At 36.4% G+C, this 25,652-nt stretch overlaps 2 protein-coding genes and 1 long non-coding RNA gene across 3 annotated transcripts; 1 reads left to right on the plus strand and 2 right to left on the minus strand.

The window, feature by feature from the left end:
- Nucleotides 1-778: 778 nt before the first annotated feature.
- On the minus strand, nucleotides 779-2,055 carry LOC129726176 (ubiquitin carboxyl-terminal hydrolase). The gene is made up of 3 exons (XM_055682887.1): nucleotides 1,859-2,055; nucleotides 1,483-1,623; nucleotides 779-1,429 (listed from the first exon to the last, which is right to left on the minus strand). Exons 1-3 carry the CDS (start codon nucleotides 1,892-1,894, stop codon nucleotides 920-922), a joined length of 687 nt encoding a protein of 228 aa, XP_055538862.1. The 5' UTR covers nucleotides 1,895-2,055; the 3' UTR covers nucleotides 779-919.
- Nucleotides 2,056-14,200: 12,145 nt separating this feature from the next.
- On the minus strand, nucleotides 14,201-15,375 carry LOC129726177 (uncharacterized). Its single transcript, XR_008728259.1, has 3 exons — nucleotides 15,238-15,375; nucleotides 15,108-15,185; nucleotides 14,201-15,040 (listed from the first exon to the last, which is right to left on the minus strand). It is a non-coding gene; the product is annotated as an uncharacterized LOC129726177 (long non-coding RNA).
- An 8,368-nt stretch (nucleotides 15,376-23,743) lies between these two features.
- LOC129723548 (sphingolipid delta(4)-desaturase DES1-like) lies at nucleotides 23,744-24,900 on the plus strand. The gene has a single exon (XM_055677837.1). It carries the CDS (start codon nucleotides 23,805-23,807, stop codon nucleotides 24,768-24,770), a length of 966 nt encoding a protein of 321 aa, XP_055533812.1. The 5' UTR covers nucleotides 23,744-23,804; the 3' UTR covers nucleotides 24,771-24,900.
- Nucleotides 24,901-25,652: the final 752 nt, after the last annotated feature.

The raw sequence follows: 25,652 nt of genomic DNA on the forward strand, positions 1-25,652 counted from the left end.
GCCTGAAATTTTTATTTATTTTTATTCAATGTAGGTAAGTTGTGATTATGATCAAGAAACAAATTTCAACTAACATTTTTCTTGAAATTCGATATTGACTAACGCATAAAATAAAATAATAAACCATATCCAGCTTTTTACGAACCATGATTGCGGGTGCTATATTGCACGTTCGTATTTGCATACCTCTCAGCTTACATCAGATTCGTGATTTCTGGAGTTTTGCAACACTAATGTTGCCAGATTTATCTAGCTTTTTACGCGCCGTGATGGCGGACGCTATAATGTAAAGTTCGTAATAAATAATGTAAAGTTCGTAATAAATAAATTAACTTATAGCGATTTTTTTTATTCTTAAGCCTGTAGTACACTCTTTGTCTAATGGTCAAATATTTGACCTTCTGACATAATGGTCAAATTTATTTGACATCATGGTTGTTGTTTGCCCGTTTTTGCCCCATGTTAAAATTGGAGAGTGACTAACAATTATCTTTGACCAAATTTTTATATGTCAAAAAGAGCCAAATATTTGACGCTTGGTCAGAGTGTAATACAGGCTTTAGAGCCCACCTGGGGCTATCCGGTATCTCTTTCTTGCATCATGAATGGCAATATCGCTTCTCCATTCTCGCGCAGATTTCCATTGATCCAGTGGAATAAAAAAAATTGCTATTAGTAAGTTACAGGATTTGAAATTTCAAACAAGATTCTACGGAAACTAAAGACAATATGATACATCATTCTTTCAAAGCCAAATAAGAATACGTTCAAAGGCGTATACAAATTCTGAAAATGTTTTTGCTGTGTTGATGCGAAATGGTTGAAGTGTTTATAGAGAACGCTTATGCCTCGATCAATTTTTCAATAGCATTTATTTTTTATGGCGATTGTTCTCCTAGTCGCAAGCCTTTCGAGTATTTTATTGTGTGGGAACTAAACCCAACAAGGTAAACCTGACTTCGTTTGGATCAAGAGCAATGTACTTTTTGCACACAGTGATGGCATCTTTCAGTAAACTATCCGGAGAGGTTTTACCGTGAGCAATGGGGAAATTTTTACGCCCATCCAGTTCATACAATTGTCCTTCATGATGTACGAATGCAATAAAGTGGTGATAGACTTTCTGGTTTATGTCAGGAGGTGCTGTTTGACCTTCGTTAGCCACACTGTCGTGGGTTTCGGTGAATCCCGCGTCATTTTCCAGCAGTCTACCTCGCTCTTCTGGTGTTTTATCTTTTGAGGCATCATAGTATTTTTTGATGAAACTTCCTTCTTCCAATTCGATGTCCGGGTTATTTAGTATAGCATGGACTAAAGCGATAGTTCCGCAAGCGTTATGCACGTACTGGCGCATGTAAAACAGGCTTTTCGGATGCTCAATGTTCTTAGCTTTCAATTCTTCATCTTCTTTGGCACGGTAATTTTCGTGCTAAAATTTCAAAATAATAGTTTAAATTAAGGGACAATTAATAGTACACCTACCGCTTCCGAGCAAGGGAAAAGGAAAATCAATGATTTAAGCGGTGATGGAACGAAAGCCAATATCTCATCATCCATACCATAAATATCAACAATATTCCACAACGGCGAAACGCCTAGTTTTCCGAGATATTTGTTCAATACCTAGAACAATAAATTCAATATCATAAATGCCTATGTAGGTATGTAAAAAGTTCAATATTGAGTTGATTACAATAATAAAAAGTGAAAAAGTCATCGTTTGATGAAAAGTAAACGTTTTCAAGAGAAATATAGGTGGGCGTAAAAATATTAGTTTTTTGTTTTCTTAGGCAGCTTAGCTCGAGAAGTTTTCAAAGCGGCCAGCGCCCAAAACTACTACGACAGAAGGCTTTCTTACCTCAGGATTAGATTCTATTGGCAGCCAAGTGGTCATTTTATTCTGCACGTTTAGATGTTTTACAAATAAAACAATACTTCGACGTAAATTTCGTGCTAATTAAATTTGAAGCAGGCGATGATTGAAATATGTTTGGAGACAAAGAAAGGAAACTGAAAACCGGCAAAACAGAAAAGTGATATTTTTGAATGATTTAGAACTTGACAGCAGAGATGCCAGATGTTTTTGAAAACTGACGGCAACTGCTCGAAAAACCAAAAAAATCTGCTCGAAATCTGAAAAAAATCTGCTCGAAATCTGAAAAAAATCTATCCGCGTTTCAAAAAAAAAATTCGCTCGCGCAGGCAAAGGCTGTAAATATTTACATACATTTTGAAAAAGTATGCGCAAATATCTTAGTCTGATCTGATCTAAAATCTGCACACGAACTCTAAAAATCTGTGTCATCTGGTATCCCTGCTTGACAGCACCAGCCACCCCTTTGGCATCACTTCATGTTTCAAGGACTAACATCTCAACATATGTGTAAACGAGATAGCATATCACCGCTTCTTTTCATACATCTTTATCTTACTGCTGACAGCGGGCACAAATTAATTTGAGCCCACACGCTCGTAAATAACTCTAAAATGAGTAACATTTGACGCATTTTCGTAAAAAGTGGAACAACTCCACAAATACTCAAAACTGAGTAACACTAGGCGTCTTTAAAATGAGTCATTATTACTAAAATTTGAGTACGACATTACTCATTTTTTGGGTACAGTTCAGTTTCATTACTGGCTAGAAATTCGCCACGGCCAATAAACGACACCACGTGTTCATCAATAATTACTTTGTAATAAAAGTAAACAGTTATAATGCCTTCTGAGGCGCACACAATTAGAAAACATATGTCACAAACTGAAGCACATCGTAATCATCTTTCAAAATGGACGTCGTTATATGCGACGTTACTCAGAAAGAAGTTATATGAAGGGAACCCAAAAAGTACGTCAAAGTTACTCAAAATCAAAAAGGACTTCTACTTTTTGACGTCTACGAACATCGTTCTAAACTGAGTCAGAGTTGCTCAGTCCATGAGTTATTATTTACGAGCGTGCAGGACATGAGTTGATTGTCATTCACTGTTACTTGGTAGCAATACTCAGAGGGAGAGATGCGAAGAGAATGTTGTGAGGCAAACGAACAAGAAAGGTAACACCTTGTGAGGTATTGCAATCAAGTACAATAAATGAATATTTATTTTCACACGTTTTTCAGTTTTATTTTTAAACAATGAATTGAGAATGCTTCAAAATGGCCTTATCACAGTGATTTTTAACTGATGGTTCACAAACCTTTTATACACTGGGGTCGCTTTTTACGCGGGTTGTTTTTATGCATTTTTTTAAACGAGATATTTTTACAATAACGCAGATTATTTTTATACGATTCGGAAAATTATTTGTATGCGGTATCAAATAAGTTTAGTATAAGTATATCTAATCCAATCTTTTAAATGCGGTACAATCACCCGCGTAAAAAGCGACCCCAGTGTATGGTCAACAAAATCGTGATCAATTATGGTGAAAGTATATAAAATTGAACATTAACATACAATTTAACACCTTCGCGGCTTTTCTGATGCTATTTATTATTCCCCAGGACTTCGGTTATACGAGTCGAATGAAAATGTTAGTCAACTTGCTCTTTGAGAAGAAATCCGGCACCTCTGACATGTGAAACCTAGTCGCCAAATTGGCGGTTTTTTTCATCGCTTATCTCTCTCGCTGAGTATCTCTACACGCTGCTTTATTTTAACTCTTATTTGATTAGGATCTACTCAGTTTGGTATTCTTATGCAAAATGTCAAAAAGTGAGTTATCGGGTACTGGATAATTGAGTAACATTTACCCAAATTTTCATAATTACCATGTTTACTCAGTTTTGAGTTATTATCCCCAATGTTTACTCACCCCTGAGTATATGGATATGTCAAAAGTTTTCAACAGCGATATTATCTGTTTCCGAAGAACAATTGGTGTCGCTTTTTATTCGTTTGCTAGCAGTAAGTATTTGATCTTTCATCAAATCAATAATTTCCTAATCAATTACATTACAAACAACATGTAACAATATTCCATAACAATTTCAGCCCAACATCATTATTGCAGAGGATTTGAAAACATAAAAAACATCTCTTCAAAATGAACAACCGCATGTTGTGTGTCCTGCGATGCCGTTTAAAGTCGGGCTTTTATTCGTGATAATGAACGGAAACATTTGTATCGATGTACAGTGCCCAATACATGCAATCGATACAATTTAAATCCTTCGCAGTGTTCGGTGACGGATGATGACGGATTTTCTGGTGTGCGTACTGTACAAAAACATGAGCCACAGTTCACGGGCAACTGTGAACCGGTTGGTTGCCGCATTATATAAAGACACGTGAATGATTTAAAACTTTTATAATGTTTCGATGAAAAATAAATCTATGATTTTGATTGTTCTGTTATTTGTTATTTTATTTATTGAGTCAGATTTACAAAAACCAGAAATCATCAAATTTCCAAATTTAGGCAAACTGGGTAACTTGTACTCATTTTCGTCAATTCGTGGTTTGCATAAACAGAGTAGATTCTAATCAGTTTTTGACGTATGACGCCCTTACTCAGAAGTGAGTAACCGTAAAAGTACTCAAATTAGGGTACCTCCACTTTTTTCAAAAATGGGTCATATTTTACTCACTTTAGAGAAACAAATAATGAGCGTGTAACTCGGTATAGGGATGCCAAAGGCTCGGCACCTAAGGGGAGACAACTGGGTATAGATTTGCATCCACTTTGGGAACCACTCACTGATTGGTTGAAATCAAAAACCCCGAGTGCGTTAAAATTTATCATCAGGCTTGCTGGCAGTGTTGCTGAACAACATGTTTTGTTGTTTTGATTTATATTTTTTATTATGTCACTTGTTATATTCTAAAATGATATTAAGTGAACATTCAAAATAAAGTACAGAGCGTACAAATACGGGTGTAGTAAGAGATCCGACTTTGATCATCACTTATATCAATTACCAAAAAATTCAAAAGTGCGCAAGGAGTTATTACGGTTTTGCGTGAAGCATAAGAACAGCATACCGCTGCTCAATGTCGTATGTAGTGTGAGCTTATTTCTACTTTTGAATCCGTTCTGGATTAAGTTTGAAATATACCTGTTGAAGCATATTGCTTGTGCGGAGAGTACAATGCAGTTGGGTCAATAAATGATTCATAATCATTGATGGATGACGATTTCGATTTTAAGTATATCAAAGATGCAGATTCTCCGGTAACCCTCAGACGGTAAAACTGTCGCCTGCAGGAGGAATGGTGATAATAAGCATTAAAAACATTCAAGTATTTTCCGAGTGAATGGCATCACTTACGAAAAATACAACAGGGATCATCGAGGTGGATGAGGAAGAAGAGTAAGAAGCCAGATGTCGCCCCTTAGCTCGGCACCAGCGGGCCACAGCAGAGATGCCAGATCTGCTTGATATAAATCCGAAGATTTTTTCAAATCTCGGATTTATAGGGATTATTTCAGGGTACGTGAGTGACAAGGTATTCTGGACTGACCAGTGCATCAGTAGTAGCGAGGCTGTGACGTGTTAGCTTTGCTAGTTGCATGAAGTTGTGTAGAAAATTTGCCTAAACTGGCTTATTTCTGTTCTATTTTAGTTTAAGGTTCATATTTGTTCATTGCAGCGTAAAAATTCTATCTTGGGCTTCTTTCTCATCAAAACCTTGGGTTATTTAGAGTGCCTGTATAAGTAGACATAAACTAATACCTTGTTCAGACTACGCCGCATATCACCTGATATCGCCAGATGATATCGGATATCACCTCGGGTGTTCCCACTACAGTCAGATGATATGGTTTGACATTTGCTTTGGTAATTGAAAAGAGAAGAAAACAAAAACAGGTCAAAGCAAAAACAAGACAACAAGAGCAATGCAATTAGGATAAAGATGTCAGCTAGTTGGCTCGCACCAACGCGAACTCTCATATGCAATTGTCAAAATGTGCGGGATGAAAAACGCAAAAGTGTTTCCTTCCTTCTTGACTTTTGGCCGTGTTGCTGACTGCTGCAAATCTGTTTTTTTTATGGGTTTTCGAACATGATATCCGCGATATCATGTAGCCGAGGTGATATCCGATGACAGCTCGATTGTATGGGATATCAGGTAATATGGATGGTGATATGGCCTCGATAGAACGAATCGCCTGACATCAGGTGATATGCGGTGTAGTGTGAACGGGGTACTAGCTTTGACCTGTTTTTGTTTTCTTCTCTTTACAATTATCAAAGCAAATGTCAAATCATATCAGCTCACTGTAGTGTGTACGCTCGAAATGATATCCGATATCATCTGGCGATATCAGGTGATAAACGGCGTAGTCAGAACAAGGCATAAGAGCCAGTTCGCGAGAACCGCAACCACCTTTCTGAGGGACGCTGTTTTGATGTTTTCCGATTGAGCCTAAATTTTCAGTGTTTGTTTTTTTCTATTCAAGGAGAAAGTTTTGCGAAATTTCAATTTTTTTCTTTGATGTGAAGTGGGGTGAAACGGCTCTTGAAAATGATATATCCAAAAACGTCCAAATACTAAAAACTGCAGCAACTCCTGCTAGACTTGTTGGATTTTTCTAAAAATTTGTGGTACTACTCTACACTAAGAGTACTTCAAAACGCATGGTCACAATATATGGCAAAGAGGTAACATGATGAAAAAAAATGCATTTTTCTTTAAAAAAAAGTCAATTTTCAGGGTTACTCTACTCTTCTCAACATCGCTAGAAAAAATATCTGAAAATAGTGTTTTGTGCAGCAACTCAAGAGCTTTAATTTCATGTATGAGCCAAGTGTGCCGAATGGGGTAAAACGGTCCTAGGAGGTTTTTTCCAAAAACCGTCAAAACCACTAAATCACTATATTTCCTGCTAGACTTAATAGATTTTACTGAAAATTTGAATCATCACTTTACCTTACCAGAACTATCTACTTTACCAGAAGATACGCCATTTGGGGTAAACGTTCCTTGAAGAATGTTTTTTTTCGAAAATGCCGTCAAAATCTCCAAAACTGTGAAGGCCCAGATGACAAAAAAGACAAATAGATTTACATGGCGAAAAAAAAACAGACCGATGTCATGACAACTGTTTCCTGAAGCCGCCGCCGATGATGGTGGTGCTAGTGTTGAAAATATGATCATAAGCTCCGTTCATTGTGCCGCATGTGTTACTGTACGGATTTTTTGCGTGCTTCTAACTATATTGAATGTAGGGCTCTCCAGAACGTGTTGAAACATTTTTGAACGTGATTATTTATGTCCTGCACAAAATCCATAAAACGTTCAAAACGAAACAGTCGTTCTTCGCGCTTTGCATTTGTACACACCACTTGCAGCAACAGTTGATCTCGCATGGACGGAGCTTATTCGGCTGTTTCGCAAGCATTGACAGCCTCTTGACGTATAATCGAGCCAGAGAGCCAGAGAAAAACGGCTTCAAGCAAAATGTATGGGGATGACGTTCGTGAAAAAAAATGTTTTTCTTGGAAAATGCTTGGCGATTTCCGGGGTGCTTTTTTCTCTACAGAATAGGTCCAGAACACGAAGTTAGCATTTTTTAAAACAACTTAAAACTTTTATTTGATCTAAAATCCAGATGCATCATTTGGAAACTGACTGAAAAGGACTGAAGTTTTTCTTGACTTTTTCACTAGGTTTCAAGAAAAGCATCAAACAATGTAAAAGATATTATCGATATGACGGTTGCGAAAACAAATAATTCCAACCGAGTTCCTACTTATCCGTGGAGAAAATACATATTTCCACGATCTCCTGTAAATTTTATTTGGACAAAACTTAGCGTAAAGGAAGTTGATGCTTTGATGATTGTTGAAGAACATTATGAGTATAAATTGTTGAGCATAAGTGTTCGAAGTCGTGATATTTTTAAATGATTAACAGAGTAACATGATACAACATGAGTAACATGATTTTTTGGCCAACACTCCTAATGGCGTATCTTCTGGTAAAGTAGGTAGTTCTGGTAAGGTAGAGTGATTATCCAAATTTTCAGCAAAATCTAATAAGTCTAGCAGGAAATGTAGTGAATTTAGTGATTTTGACGGTTTTTTGAAAAAAAAAAAAAAAACCTTCTCCGTTTTACCCCAATTAGCACACTTGGATATACATGACATTAAAACTCTTGAGTTGCTCTACAAAACGCTATATTCAGATATTTTTTCTAGCGATGCACAGTGCGTTGACCTATAGACAAAAGTCGAAAATTTGATGATTTTTTCCGTCATTTTAAACTATGTTTTTATGTTACTGCAACCTTCTACCATCGTATGAGTGTATTTGTGCAAGTTTCTGACGTCTCTGACACGCGTAGTAAGTGGAAACAGAAACAAAGGTTAGCGAGTGAAACAGCACGTGTTTCAAAAGACTGAAATTGGCGCACGACGCTTTCTCTCTGATACACAAAAACTAAGTGACTTCTAATCGAAACTTGGCATGGATTACATGAAAAATGATTTATATAATCCATTTATATACAATTTACAGTGATTGTTATTGAGAAACATCGTGAATCAGTTGGTAAACATAAAGTTATTCACAAAAAAAACTGGAAAACATCAAAATTTTCAAACAAGTCGTGGAAAAATCTACCAAATTTTACCAATCTGAGATTTATGTTAAAAGTTAGTATGAAAGGTAAAGAAACAATAGACATTAACTTCAACTGCTAATTTGTGCGAATTTTAAACTTTTTTGCATTTTTGTAGGTCAACTTGCGCGCCAGACATACAAAACCTTATTTGAGAAGTGGCATCAGCAATCAATTGGCAGTAAAAATGAGGCAGTTTCTCGACAACAGTGGAAGTATTTGGATTGGAAGATGCTTCTAAAGCCAGTGAGCCAGTTGTGAATCAACAGGGTGCTGCGTAGCCGCAAGGTTACAGAGTCCGCTTGGTCAAGCGGATGGTCGTGGGTTCGAATTTTAGTAGAATCAGGCCATTCGATGTCAAAAAGGACTTTTGAGCATAGGTTTATTCTCAGGCTCCTCACTAGTTACGCTTCCTTTACGCTGAAATCTACAAAACCTTTGCGTGACTTCCTCTTAACAAAAATAGGTGCCTTTTATCGATAAAACTGGCCAGAAGGACGCACGACGAAACTTCTCCAGGGAATTATCTTTGGTTATATTTGGCTGGAGGAACGAGGCTCGGTATAGGAGAAACAGTAAGCGTGTAGAAGAAAGAGTATCACATTACACACAAGCACTGATAAAAAATAATAATGAGCATGCCACTTCTCAATGGCGGTATTGCTAATAATAGAAGTGCGGGATACAACAGACACCCGGGTATATCTCACAATAGATCAACGATTCTGGTCGCAGAGAGGAAGTCCATACAGAAAAAAAATCGATCGAATCAATACAATGATAGCAGTTTGGTAATACTAATACTGTAATACTGTTCAAACTCTCTATTCCATAATATTATCAAACTATATCACACATTTAAATCTTCACTAGTACCATAATTAGTATCTATAAAACATAGTACCATAATTCATAAAAAAGTCGTTTGAATAGAAATTGTGCTGAAATAAAGCCTTATACGAAGGATTTTGACTTTTGTCCAAGCTTTCCATATGTTCAACGTACTGTGCGATGTTGAGAAGAGTAGGATAACCCTGAAAATTGAAAATTTTTAAATAAAAAATGCATTTTTTTTTTCGTCAAGTTACCTTTTTGCCATATATTGTGACCATGCGTTTTGAAGTACTCTTAGTGTAGAATAATGCCACAATTTTTTCGAAAAATCCATCAAGTCTAGCAGGAGTTATTGCAGTTTTTAGTATTTGGACGTTTTTGGACATATCACTTTCAAGGGCAAATTTTGCAAAACTTCCTACCTCAATAGACAAACAAACGCTGAAAATTTCAGCCCAATCGGAGAACATCAAAACAACATGCGGTTGCACCTCTTGCGAACTAGCTCTCAATAATGTTAACCATAAAGAGATACGTAAGCCTCCGCTTAAGAATTACTGAAATAAATAATTTTTCGAGTCTCCCTAATTCATTACTTGCATAATCAATTACACTGAACCTAAACACCACATACTTTTTAAGTGGAAATGCACGTAAATGCTAAAAATAATCATTCGCGTCTATCTTACGTGCAGCATTTGCAATTTATATGTGCAGAGATGTGTTTCAAATGAAAACTTAATACCTTCTATACGCGCAGCATTTTATATTCACGTGATTGTGAACATAAATATTACGTGCCCCACAAGTATTTTGGAATAGACCTTATCAAGTGAAAAGACAGTAACATTTATGTGAGTTGCATGTACAATGTATGCCATTTTCACGTACTTTCAAATATCATGTGCAGAAGCATGTAAACGTCACGTGAACCAACGGTGTGAAAAAAATGATACACAACAATCAAGATGGCGACAAACAGCACAACGGCGAGTGAACTTCTTGCAGATTTGGGATTTCCAGACAGTTTGTTCGAGGTTTTTGGACGTAAGTACACGGGTTGTTTTTCAAAATTTATCGCTTCAATGGAATAAAGTAAAAGTTTTGATTTCAGGATGTGGTATAGGTCTATTCGAGCTGCTAACTGTGACAATCGAGCAACTCAAAGCACTTTTGGAGCCAACAGAAACTTTATGGAAATACGACGAATTGTTTGGCTTGATTGCTGCATGGCGAGCACGCAATGTACATTTTTTTTAAAATTTGATACTGATACATTTTAATTTTTGAAAATATATTTCAGAAGTTTAATATTCTACATACTCTGCAAGCCGAAGCAGCGGAAGGTAGCTCGAAAGTAAAAGAGGAAAAACCAGCAGCAGGGGAAGGTAAAATTCGATGCAATGCTTTTTTCACAGTATTTGATTAATTCAATATTTTCAGAACTAGATATTCTAGAGGATATAAGCATCACTTCAAACGATCCAGCTGATGAAAATAACGCTGCAATTGCCGTTGAAGACAACAGTTCTGGAAATGTTTGTCTGTCGCCATTGATGGATGTTGCTGTGCCACAAACTAATGAGCAGCATTCGGTACTTACACCAAACGCACTTGAAGCTTTATTCGCGGCTACAGAAGGCGGAAAAGACGTGTTGAAACGATCTAAAGCTGGCGAACTTTCCAATGCAAAGCAGCTTTATCTAGCCGGCGTTATTGCAAAATACCATATAAGACAAGAGAAGAAGTTGCGAAGCGAGGACCTGGAAGCCTACGCACTGGCAGTAACTACACTTTTTAAATTTGAAAGAAAGGTGATGTTTTTTTTTATTTTAACAATTGAACCATAAAAGAATCAACTTTTCAGGAGAATTATTACATCGCAAGAGCAGGCGATCGTCGAAATCCCGGTGGCAAAATTGCCAACAAGATCTGTAACCTTAAGCAGAAAAAACGAAAAAGCGGTGCAAAGGAAGAACAACACTCCAAACGGATCAAATTGGTAGATCCAGTCTCAACTGTAACTGAAAATTTCCAAACAAACGAAGCATCCGAATGGTTATTACTCAACCATGAGCCATGGGCAACTGTTATAGAGCTATGGGCAGCAAGTTTTAGTTTCCGCAAACAATTTTTGCAAAAGCAGAATTCAGTCTTGAAACTGCTATCCAAATTTCCTCACTACAATAACAATCACGGATATCAACTTGTAAGTCAATAAATGTTTATTTTACATTATTCAAAAGATATTCTATATTATTGTATTTTTGCAGATCGATATTGATTTTCGGTTGCTTGGAGCCAATTCCGCCGGCTTACAAAAATTGGAAGCTTTGAGGCCAGCCACATCTGTTCAACTGAAGAACCAAAAACGAGGCAAAATCTCTTTATTTCAAGTATCGACATCTAGCGGTGGAGAGCATGCATTTTACACTCGAAATTTCATTATGCTTATATTCCATTCATTCAACAAAAGGACTGTATGAGCTCTCGCCGCTTTTTCATCGAGAGAATCCTTTGTTCTACCCGGTACTGGTATAGCGAGGGTGCCTTTTCATGATAAACGTACAGTGCCACCCGCATACGTGCAACGGTTTTTATGTAGATATATTTTTAATGAATTTCATTGTTGCCCAAGTTGAAAACTGAATATCTTGACTAACGACAATCAATTTTTACATTGTACCTAATGAAGTAAGCAGTGCTTGTACAGCGCGTCTGATATGCATGTCTCGCAATGTTAGGTATAAAAAACGGTACTAGACATAAATATTGTCGTTGATCGAGAAATTCGGTTTCCAAGTCCAACGAAAATATTCAACTAACAGGTTAAAATAGTTTTAGCAGTCGTGAGGTGTACGATCCAAGAAAATTTGTTAGACAATGTTTGAATGGTTGAAAGAGTTTTAGTTTAATTTGTTCCATTGACGTTGATTGTGAATTGTTACTGAATTTCCACTTTAAAGATCTCTTGAATGCGATCCTGTCTTAACTTGATTTCAAGATCACCTTTTTGCCTGGTCATTAAAGCAAAAAAAAAAAATAGTTTTTTGGTACATGTTCAAACTATTGGAGCGAACTGTTCGAACGATGCACTGTAAAATCAATGTAGGATGGAACAGCAAAAAATGAATGCGAAAGCTTGGGCACCGATTTGCTGCAGAGTTTTGTTCGAAGTTGCATATCTGTTCTGTGGGCCAGCCATTGCATTATACGCGACAGAAAAAGCGGGTGATCCGTCTGCCATAGATTTAATAAAGATTTGTACTAGTGACTCTACCAGTGAAGGTAAGAAGTTGTAAGTAGAATCAAGATATTTCATAATTCAAGCTTTATCTTCGTGGATACAAAACACTGTGCTTTGTTGCTTCTGCTCAATACCGTGTTACCACTAACGTCTGCCGCTTTTAGATATAAGCCGACTATTCGTCTTGCACAAGAGGATACAATTGTTTTTGTTAGATCGGTGTCTGAAGTTCAAGCGAGAGTTCAGTCCATTTACGACGCATATACAGAGCGGAACCTACCATTAGTACCGAAGCTTATTGCTGTAGGCACAGATTGCGAAAATCTCGATGGACAGTTTTTTGTATGTTTTAAAGATTTAAAATACGAGTTCAAATCAGCATCAAGAGCTACGGATGTTTTGATAAAATTTTCAGTAGTTCTGGGTTTACCGCCATCGAAGATTTCTAAGCTAGTGTGGCATTTTATAAGCAACTTTGTTTACGGTATAGAGCGGCGCGAGTCATACGCCTCTGTGATCAGTCTGACACACTATCTGAACGCACACACAGTTAATGATAACACAGCACCATGATTAGTTGCATGATTCCGGAATGTAGCGAGAAGTTTCACCACGCCCAGGATTATTTACATCACTTAAAAAGCCTGCATGACGTACCAGTCAATTATAATTACAGGTGCACAGTACCTAACTGCAATCAAATATTCACCAAGCGGTATCCGTTTCAAAAACATATCCGCCATCACCAAGAACACGATGAAATGTTGCAAAAAACAAATCGATTGGAAAACGCTTGTGAAAGAAAACGACCTGAAAGCATCGCGCTCGACCCGAATCTATCAAAAAAGCAAAACCTTGATATGGAAAGCAAGTTCCAGCCTGCTCAATTTACAAACCAACTTCAACGCATAGATGAATCAGCAGTTAATTTCACCTTGAACATGCACATGAAAAACAACTTTACGAGAAAAGTGGTTTACGACTTGCAACAGGAAGTAACAACCGTTCTAACAGGAATTGCAGAAGACATTGAAAATTTAAACATTCCATCAGCTACCGCAGAAACAGAATTCTTGCTGAAAAGTTATACGATGAAAATGCGTAATATGTTTAAGTTTACAAATACTGATCATAAATTTTTCCAACATCTTAAAACCTCAATGGGAATTGAAATGCCCACAATAATAACTGTAAATGATAAAAAAGTTGTCAACACAAAAAATTTAGATTTCGAAGATGAAACAGACGTTGATCAGACAAAATATTTTTTAATAATGATGCCTATAGAGTCGCAGATTAGGTTGTTTCTTGAAAGTAATGATGTTTTTGAGCAAATACATAAAAATACTGTTGAATTAGAGAAATTGCGATACATTCGAAATTTTGTAAACGGATCAAGGTGGAAAGAAATAAGGCAAAAATACAAAGACGATATTATTTTACCAATCTGGTTGTATTCTGACGAATTTCAGATTAACGATACACAAAGCTCTCACAATAACCGCCATTCCATATGTGGCATTTATTACAGTTTCCCATCTGTTCCAGAAGAGTTTCTTGCTAAACTTACACATGTTTTTGTAGCCGGAATGGTTAAAAAGGTAGATGTGAAGAAGCAAGAAATTAATAAACGAATTTCACCATTGATTGATAAATTCATAGAATTTGTAACGTGCGTGGGAGGGTAGCAACAGACTTCGCTTATGCGCCAGGCAGGGAAAACTGCCGCGAAGCCGCAATGGTTAAAAGCCCGGTGAGACTCTAGGGTTGTTTATTCCGAACGGCACTCATCTGACTAACCAACTAACAACAGACCTACTGAAAGTTACTCCATTCTAAGGAATGCGCACCGAAATCAAATAAAAACTTATACATGATAATTTCCCATTTTTAATCAACGCTCCATTGACCTATACGCCTGAAGTTCTACTTTTGGTGGTTTTCTTGGACCTGAACTTTTTCGTGTTTTTCTCACCTCAGTCTTCGTTTCGACGTGGGGTGATGCTGGTTCATCCACGCTAGCGGGATTCGGGTGAACGATGTTGGCGATGCGCGTAGGTACAGCCGTGGGTGGTCGATGAAACTACTTGATGCGGTCGGGGGGCGCACAAATGCGACAATCTATATCTGGCTGCGGGCGGGAGGCTGGCAGTACCCGTAGTATAGCTTCCCACGACACTGGTCGTCACGTTGGTTGATTTTTTGTTACTGAACAGCCCGGTTTGACAATTTTGCTTTATTCCGTCTCCAAGATCTTGTCAACTACACGTCACCCGGTAGTTCTTCCGATCTAACCAGATTGCGAGGTTATGAACACGAATTGCACGTGAAGGGAGCGGGCGGCTGCCGTGATTTTGTAAGCCCCAACCGAATCCTTCGTTCGAAGGATACCTTCAAACGTCAACGAACCAATTAGCTCTAATATACTTCAGATTCTATCTTTTACAATTTAATTTACCTGGACTATTCGAGATCTTTTCCCCGTTAACAAATTCTTCACGCTTTTCGATTTTTTTCTCTTCTTCTCTAACTGCTTCTACAAAAAATATTTTTAATAACTACTTCTAATCTTCATAACTCCAGCTTACTTTTTTGTGATGTTTTTCAGCACTCTCAATCTTCTATGTTACATTAATTTTTCTGGTACTCTGTCCGTTTTACAGGATCGGACTGTGAACCGTTTTAACGTGCGACTCAAACGGAAATGTCTCACAATAAGCTTTTATTTTTTTTACATAGCTTTTTAGCTTTTATCCACGCAACTCGTGTCCGTTGTTGATTGGTCGAGAACATTTCATGCGTTGCTGAATAAAATCTTTTATCGAGCGACTGCGTTTTGTCACCCTAGAGAGCTTAAAGGGTATTAACCATTTACTCCGACAATTTGAATTTAAAAATAACCGTTTGTACCGACTTAATTTTTTTGGGTCTTTCCTGCCATATTCTTAAGCATAGATGTATTTTTGTAACCCCGTTACAAATTAGAAAACCGAGGAATTTATATTAATTCAAATGAAGAGATTATATTTGTAAGACCTGTTTTATGCTTGTTCCAAGGTGATAATTTAGAAGTTCATTCTACGCTTCTTTTATCAGCGGGATTCAATGCAACGTTCTATTGTCGGTTTGGTCGACGCCCCAAGGAGCTGCTAAGCAAAGATACTAGAGAGCACGCAGATTGCATGCGCCGAAAACAGGATTATGAGGAAGATATAGAGATCAATCGTTAAAGTGAAACTGGAATATCAGGATACTCAGTTTTAAACAATTTACCCTCTTTTCATGTTACAGAGAACAAAAGTGTTGACGCTATGCACGATTTGTACAGTACTGGTATATGCAAATACGGATTTTCTGAGATTTTGAATTATTGCATCTTCAAAAAAAAAATATTTTACTTTGAATGAGTTTAATGAGCGTAGACTAAAACTCAGTACATTTTGCTTAGACAGTGAATTGAAACGAATTCCGAACATAACAGATAAATTTGATATCAAGGAAAGACACCGATCAGTTGTTTTAAAAATGACGTCGAATGAAATGCGTATTTTTACACATTATTCTACGCTGATTGCAGGACCATATGTTCCTTGCGGCGATCAAGTTTGGGAATATTGCACAACTTTGAAAAATCTGGTTGATTTTTGCATGCGGCGATCGTTTTCAGAAGATAATATAGTACGATTGAAAAATTTAATAGACAAACACCATAGTTTGTATACCCAACTCTATGATATGGACTTGAAGCCGAAACATCACTTCATAGTCCATTACCCATCAGTAATTGAAATGTCTGGTCCTATAGAAAAAATGATGTGCTTTCGATATGTAGCGAAACATAGAGGCTTCAAGCAATACGCGCATATCATGTCGTCTCGCAAAAACATCTGCTGGACTCTTTGTATGAAGGCTTCGTTACAATTCGCACGCGACGTAGCTGGCAAATATTTTCTAAAAAGATATAACCCAGATGATTTTCAAACATCAGACCTTCGCCTCCGTAATTATTTTTCTATCCTTCAACAACCGATAAATCTCAATTCTGATTTTATTTCCTTTTTGCTTGTACAATTGAGTATAAAGGAACTGTTTATAGAAGCGGTCAATTTGTCACAATATATTTCAATGAAGTTATGAATTTTTATGGAATATTGGATATAATAAACCACAATAACATCATATATTTAGTTGTGCAAACATAGAAAATAGTTACATTCAATGAGCATCTTCTTGCATACGAAACAATGAGCCGTGAGCCATTAGTAAATATTATTTCAATAGATCTCAGTGCGTCTTGAACTGTCCTACAGGTCAGACGTTTTTTCGGTTGCTTGTGGGCTTCAAAGTTTGTGTTTTGTCAGTGTGTCTTTTAAAGACTACCTGAAAGTTATTTCCCATCAGTCTTTCTCAAGACTACCTACTTTTGAATTTTACATTTGTTTTATCTTTTTTCGTATCACCTGAAATGGCTGGACGGAAAAAGAAACCTCGCATCGCTGCGGGGAGGAAAAGAGAGGCATCTCTTTCTGACACTTCGAGTGTCTGTAGTGACAATCCTTTTGATATTTTGCCTGAGCAAGAAGCTGGTGAAATGGAAGTTGTTAATGAAACTATACAAAATATAAAATCTTTAAAAAAGGAGAAAGTTCCACCTATTGTGGTAACTATTTCTTCTGAATTTAATATATTCAAAAAGGAACTTTCAACGTTTGTTTCTGACGTTAAAGTTACCTATCAAATTAAATTGGCCGTAGAGGTGAATGCCGCTTATTAGCCGACTCAGTAAAGGGTCGTGATCGTCTTGTCCAGTATTTAACTGACAAGATGTACAAATTTCTTACATATGACACCAAGAACGCCAAGCCGTTCAAGGTTGTCTTGAAAGGTCTCACCAACGATCAAACCGTTGATGAGATCAAACTTACTTTAACAGAATTACTTGGCATAGCCCCTACCCAAGTAATTCTAATGAAACAAAAATCACGAGGCGAAAACAGTCAGAGAACTGGAATTTCCCTTGTTAATTATTTAATACATTTTAACCGCAATGAGGTTAACAACTTAAAATTTTTTGAAAAAGCACATGCTTTGTATAATGTGCGTGTAAAGTGGGAAATTTATAGGAAGTATGGCGGAGGTGAAAAGCATATCACCCAATGCCGTACTTGCCAACGTTATGGCCATGGTTCCAAATTCTGTAACATGGACCAAAAATGTCTTAATTGTGGAGACTCTTCTCACAAAAAGGACACATGTCCTGTGAAAGAGAGTAAAAATTTTCGCTGTGCGAATTGTAACGGCAACCATATGTCAAATTTTTATCAATGCCCAGTCCGTTTAGCAATTGTTAAGGCAAGGCAAGGTAAACAAAATTCAATTTCTCAATTAAAACCAACTTCAAAACAAAATTCTCCAAGCGTACTGGCATATGCGTCACTGGCATAGTTTACCTACTCCTTTGCATACCCGTTTAACTTATGCACAGGTTACAGGTAGTTCTAACATTATACCGCCTAGTGTTGGTAGTTCGAAAATGACCGTTAATATGGGTAAGCAAAACACGCTAGAAAATAATTGTACACCTATCACTCCAGCTAATATTGCTACCGAAAATATTTTTTCTAATGTCAACTGCCTGGGGCCTATTACGGCAGGTAAACTTTCTGTTTTGCAACAGGCAATGTTCGATCTTATGAACGCCATGTTGCAGGCAAAATCAATGTTTGAAGCCATTCAAATAGGCACAAATTTTACTATTAAAATTGTTTCTAATTTAAAATTTAGCAATGATTTTAAATAAAACAATTAAAATATTAAATTGGAATGCTCGCTCATTGAAGGCCAATGAGAATGAGCTTTTTAATTTTTTAACAGTAAATAATGTGCATATTGCAATTATTACTGAAACATTTTTGAAACCTAACATAAAATTAAAATATGATCCCAATTACGTGGTTCATAGATATGATAGGATTCAGGGTTCCGGCGGTGGAGTTGCAATTGTTATTCATCGCCGAATCAAACATCGTGCTCTTCCCCATCTTGAGACGAAAGTTATTGAAACTTTGGGAATTGAAGTTCAAACTGAACTTGGGATTTTATTTATTGCCGCAGCATATTTACCATTTCAATGCACACGCGAGCTCAAAAATTATTTTAAAGGTGATTTACAAAAACTCACCAGAAATCGTTCGAAATTTTTCATAATCGGCGATTTTAACGCTAAACATCGTTCATGGAATAATTCTCAAAGTAATTCCAATGGCAAAATTTTATTCAATGATTGTTCTTCAGGATACTATTCTATTTTGTCTCCGAATAGTCCTACATGCTTTTCTTCTGTAAGAAACCCTTCAACAATTGATTTGGTGCTAACAGATCAAAGTCATGTGTGTAGTGATTTGATCACACATGCTGACTTTGATTCTGACCATCTTCCAATAACTTTTTCTTTATCACATGAATCAGTTTTAAACCCTATGAGCTCTGTTTTTAATTATAACAAGGCTAATTGGGAAAGATACAAAACTCATATTGAGAGAAATTTCAATAATGAGCTTGATTTGCAAAACGAAGTGAATATTGATTCCGCTTTGGAAGCATTAAAATGTGCAATTGTTGATGCCAGGAATTATTCTGTTCCAAAGGCTCAAGTGAAATTTGATTCATCAATAATTGACGAAAATCTTCAACTTCTAATTCGTTTGAAAAATGTCCGCAGACGTCAATATCAACGTTCTCGTGACCCTGTTTTTACAACTATTTATAAAGATTTACAGAAAGAGATTAAACATAGATTTACTCTTCTGAGAAATCAAAATTTTGAGACTAAAGTTGAAAAATTGAAACCATATTCAAAACCATTTTGGAAGCTGTCGAAGATTCTTAAGAAACCTTCAAAGCCTATTCCAGTTTTAAAAGATGGTGAACGTTTTCTTGTATCCAATGAACAAAAGGCTCAAAGACTTGCTCAGCAGTTTGAGAGTGTTCATAACTCAAATTTGAATTTTGTGAGTCCAATTGAAAATGAAGTCACACGTCAATTTGATTTAATTTCTTCCCAGAATTTTTTACCTGCAGAAATAATTGAAACTAACTTGAATGAGATTAAATCAATTATTAAAAATTTCAAAAATATGAAAGCACCTGGTGACGATGGAATCTTTAATATACTAATCAAACATCTCCCTGAGAGCACAATGGAATTTTTAGTGAAAATTTTCAATTGCTGCTTCAAAATTGCATATTTTCCCAAATTATGGAAAAATGCAAAAATTACTCCAATTTTAAAGCCGGATAAGAATCCAGCTGAAGTTTCAAGTTACCGACCAATCAGTTTGCTTTCTTCAATAAGTAAACTGTTTGAGAGTATTATTCTTAACAGAATGATGTCACACATCAACGAAAATTCAATTTTTGCAAATGAACAGTTTGGATTTCGCCATGGGCATTCCACTACTCATCAATTGCTCAGAGTTACTAATATGATACGAGCTAACAAATCTGAAGGTTATTCCACTGGAGCTGCTCTTTTAGACATAGAAAAAGCATTCGACAGTGTTTGGCATAAAGGTTTGATTGCGAAATTGCAAACTTTTAATTTTCCGATTTTCCTAATCAAAATTTTAAAAAATTATCTTACTGATCGAACTCTGCAGGTTGTCTATCAGAATTCAAAATCTGATAGATTTCCTGTCAGAGCAGGTGTGCCTCAAGGTTCAGTCTTGGGGCCAGTCCTGTACAACATATTCACTTCAGATCTTCCTGATTTGCCTCCAGGATGCACAAAGTCATTGTTCTGCGATGACACAAGCATTTCCGTAAAAGGAAAAAGCCTTCGTGTCATATGCAGTCGATTGCAGAAAAGTTTAGATATTTTTTCTTCCTACTTGCAAAAGTGGAAAATCTCTCCAACTGCTTCTAAAACTCAAATGATAATTTTTCCTCATAAGCCTAGGGCTTCTTTCCTCAAGCCAAACAATAATCACGTTGTCAAGATGAATGGGGTTATTTTAAGTTGGTCCGACAAGGTTAAGTACTTGGGACTAATTTATGATAAAAAACTTATTTTCAAAGAGCACATTGAGAGTATACAAGCCAAGTGCATCAAATATACGAGATGTTTATATCCTCTCATTAACAGGAATTCTAAACTTTGTTTAAAGAACAAACTTTTGATTTACAAACAAATTTTTAGACCAGCAATGCTTTATGCTGTACCGATCTGGTCAAGTTGCTGTTCAACAAGGAAGAAAACGCTCCAAAGGATTCAGAATAAAATTCTGAAAATGATTTTGAAGCGTCCTCCTTGGTTTGGTACACTCGAATTACATAGACTTACTGGTGTTGAATCATTAGAAGCTATGTCAAATAAAATTATTAACAATTTTCGACAAAAATCGTTGCAATCCTCAATTGCTACGATAAGCTCTCTTTATAGCCAATAAGTTAGCAATTAAGTTAGTTGTAAGTTTACTTCCCCTAATTGCGAAAGCAAACAAATCCTAACAATTAAAATTTCAAATTTCTAACAGTGTTGAGAAGTCACCATTTGTGATTGGACACACATACTCATTATTTACTAATATTTATCATAAATACTTAAGCTACTAACAAATCCCCCCTTAAAAAAAAAAAAAAAAAAAAAAAAAAAAATTCAATAGATCTGTTTGATGGACCTCCGATTGCATTACACTGTTTAGACAATTGTCTCTATTTTAGAAATAAGAATAGTTTTAAGGCAGATATAGAAGATTAGAAATATTATATACAAACTACATAGTGTAAGTAGCGAATAAATTGTTTCTTCTTCTAATCAAATTTAATTGTTTACCTGAAGAAGCCATATAACGAAATTCAATCACATCAACATATAAAACAAACATGAGAAACATTTTAGTTTAACTACGAATGACTCTAACAATCATATTTACTCAATATCAAATTACATGAATATCTAATGAAAACAGTGGGAGATGCGAATGAAATGTATGTGAGTTTCACTCAACGTTCAAATGCAATACACGCAAGAATTACGTGAGCGTAATAAAAAAATATCTACGTGCGGTTCGTATATAGTTTGCGTGCAAACCATTATGGATAAAATCTGTTTGTTTTTGCACATGAAATCCACGCGATTTTTATTTTGAGTATACCATAACGACATGCTTAACAGCCTATTCGGGGTATAATCCAAATTGTCTGAGTTGTCGCTAAGCCATATGGATTATCGTACGTTTATGGTTCCTCTTTATTAGGGTAGGTATTAAACCAAAACACAAAAAAAAAAATCGTTTCAAAATAAACACGTTCTTTATTGAACCTGATTTTAATACACGTCAATAGGTTGTTACCTTTCTTGTATGTTTGGCTCAGATGTTGATAGATCATTTGGCGTTGAGTGATGTTTTTTAAAGCCATTTTTTTTATTCTATCGAACATTTTATAATCATTATATGATTCCGACGCTTCCATTGGTTCGCGATCGTACACTCAAAATAATTTTCACGTCATAATTACCGGAGAAGTTATGTGAATATTTTGCACTGTCATTTTCACGTAGATTCTACCTAATTGTCATTTGAGTTCATCATGATCTGGTGAAATGATTTATCCTATGAATCTTATACAGGAGACATATGCAATTTATGTGACTTTCACGTAGAATTCAACTACCGGTAAAATGGAAAGCATTCGATTATCTGCTAGCTACTACGTTTGATACAACGTAAAATTTCCAAATTTTGTTTCTCCAATTCTTAAAAGACGGCAAATAGTTTTTAGAAATCATAGAAATATGTTGCTCGATAAATCGCACGGCCATGCAAAATCGCCGATTCGTAAATGAATCAAACGACATAAAAACGGACAAATATTACGACATTTGCCGGCGATAACTATTGTAAGCTGCAACTGTTTATGTATAGGAAACTCCTCGACCTTTGAACTAAATCTGTTTAAAACCTGTAAGCTCAAGGCTCGATGTCAAATTCGTACGGTTTTTCGAAAGCTCACTTATTGGCAAGCCGTCGAGAAATTCTATTTTATTGTCAGAGACTGAGTTAGACAACAGCTTCGCCATTTTGATTTCTGTGTATTTTCACATGGAGAGTTCACGCGATACTTCTTCTATGACATTCTGTTTGACGTTGCCAAGTTCACGTTGATACTACGTGATAAAACATAGTATGCATGTAATTTTCACGTAGATGTTATGTTTGTCACATAAATCATGCAAAATGACAGATAATGAATAAGTACAGGAAATTTCACGTAACAATAATGTGAAAAATATTTTGAGTGAATGATTTTTTTGAATGTTTGTATGCCCTACATCTTTTATGTCTATTGTCCATTATGTTTAAAGTTTTTAGGCATATATTTACATGCGAATTACGTACGCCAACTTTAAGATAACTGAATATATTAAAATATGCTTTTTGTTAATCATTAGACGTGCCACACGCTTTTCGCAAAATGCAATAAATGTCCAAGTGTTTGAAGTTACAGTTTGATTGATAGTGGAAAATCTTCGTCAATTAGTTATCTTAAAGCGTATACATTCATTATACAAAGTATAGAAAAAATAACCCTCTAGTGCCCATAGCTTCCTTTTGGTGGGCTTCGGTCAAAACTCTAAAAAGCTGCAATGAATACTGAAGAAGCGTTTATAATGATTCATAGTGATTTTACCGAAGCTCGGCTAGAAATTAACTTGGGCACCAGAGAGTTTGAAGTATAGTTAAAGATGCACGCAGAAATAATGTAGCTAGTTATTACCTTGCTTATCAAAATACAATTCAAATAAATATCACGAATAAATATCACAGTTTGCAAAAACCTCCACGGTACATTGTTACATTATTTATGATATAAACGTTCAAACATCATCGCGTTATTCATGGAAGCTTCTTACATGTACTCTATACGGTAACTCCGAATTTGGCATACCCAAATCGATTGACGATTGCACAAAAGTGCCCCAGGTTTGGTATCTAATTCCAAAATAAAGATAAGCTATTCCCTTATCAGTGGATTGAGTGTTACAGCCATTTCTAGCGTAACTCATGGCATTTTCAGTTGCTATTGCTCGAACAAAGTGAAAAGGTCGTTTCTATCAATAAGACCTTCAAATAGCTTAAAACAAATACATACGATGGGTCAACATGTGTCTCGCACTGATTTCGAATGGGTGTACAACGATCAACCGCACATTGGAAGACGAGATGCCATGCTGAAGAAATATCCGCAAATCAAAAAACTCTACGGACCGGATCCTGTGTTCAAGTATATTGTTTCAGCCATGGTCCTAACGCAAATCTTGATGCTTTACGTAATGCAAAATCAATCATGGATAATGATAACCTTAGTGGCATACTGTTTTGGAGGAATTATCAACCATTCGCTGATGTTAGCCAATCATGAGATATCACACAACATGGCATTTGGCTACGGGAGACCATTAGCAAATCGTTACTTCGGAATGTGGTGCAACCTGCCAATAGGAGTACCAATATCGGTTTCGTTCAAAAAGTATCATACATTGCACCATAGGTATCTGGCGGACGAAAAATTGGATCCAGATGTTCCGAGTATTTTGGAAGCTAAACTGTTCTGCAATACATTTGGAAAATTTATATGGGTAATCCTGCAGCCACTGTTCTATGCTCTGAGACCGCTTTTCGTAAATCCACTACCGGTAGAAAAGTTTGAAATTATCAACACAGTTGTGCAAATAACGTTTGACGGTCTAGTGGTTTTAGTGTTTGGATGGAATATGCTCGCATATCTGCTCATTGGATCCTTTCTAGCTATGGGTATTCACCCGGTGGCAGGTCACTTCATTGCCGAGCATTATATGTTCGCAAAGGGTTTCGAAACGTATTCCTACTATGGTCCTCTGAATTGGATCACTTTCAACGTGGGATATCACAATGAACATCATGATTTTCCGGCGATTCCGGGTAGCAGACTCCCCGAGTTGAAGAGGATAGCACCAGAGTTCTACGATACCATTCCTCAGCATACGTCCTGGGTGCGGGTAATGTATGATTTCGTTACGGATCCAGCCGTTGGTCCATATGCACGAATCAAGCGACGTGCGTTGCAGAAAGCCGGCTGAAAATTCTCCTATCGGTGAGTCAGCCTCGTACGATTGTGTGAATTTTTATACCGACAGGATGATAAGCTTGGGTAGATTCACGTTGGTAGACAATAATAAATTATATTCCATTGATAAGCGAAGTGCTTTTTCGAATTACGTTAGTGAAATATTCGCCATATTTATTGATGAGACCCGTTAATATTGGTCATACCGGAAAAATGGTCTTGTGATATAAATTCAGCTGTTGCTATTGTAAGAAAAGTCATGCATCCAGAGTAAAACAACATAAGGTGAAAGAGCTCTGATACTGAATTACGTACGCAATCCTACTGAATTTCAATTTTACACTAGTAGTTCATTGTGATTCTGATACATTTAAGGTTTCATTTAAAAGAACTGTGTTTCTGTGTGGATCATTTCTAGGGTTTAAAATTAGGTCTTTGATTTTAAATACAATTTTTGAAGACATACAGTCGCGGAGCCTTAATATCTCAACAATATTTAATTTTAACCCGTCAATATTTTTTCGTGGGGCAACGTATCATTTGGCTTCCATTAAGTTGGCGCTTCTCTTTGTACCGCCACATCTTCTCGTGTTCCTGATAATTTTCTGATAATTTCTAAACTTCACATTTCTCACGCCATCTTGCATAATTGTGGTCTATACCGGTTAGAGTGACAATGACTGTATGCAAATAAACCAGTTTTGAATTTCAAAAACCTACCATGTACATTTTGCCAATAAGACCCAAAAAAATGACCTTTGTCAAATTTCAGCTCAATGGGGTATGATTCAGGAGTGCCTCAAAACGCTCAAAGTTGTTTTTTTTTCTTTCGAAAATCTACATGGGGAAAATCGAGAAATATTGAAACGTCTAGGTCTGGTGTTATCTCGAAACA

The sequence above is a fragment of the Wyeomyia smithii genome, chromosome 2, assembly GCF_029784165.1.
Source record: "Wyeomyia smithii strain HCP4-BCI-WySm-NY-G18 chromosome 2, ASM2978416v1, whole genome shotgun sequence".
Taxonomy (NCBI): domain Eukaryota; kingdom Metazoa; phylum Arthropoda; class Insecta; order Diptera; family Culicidae; genus Wyeomyia; species Wyeomyia smithii.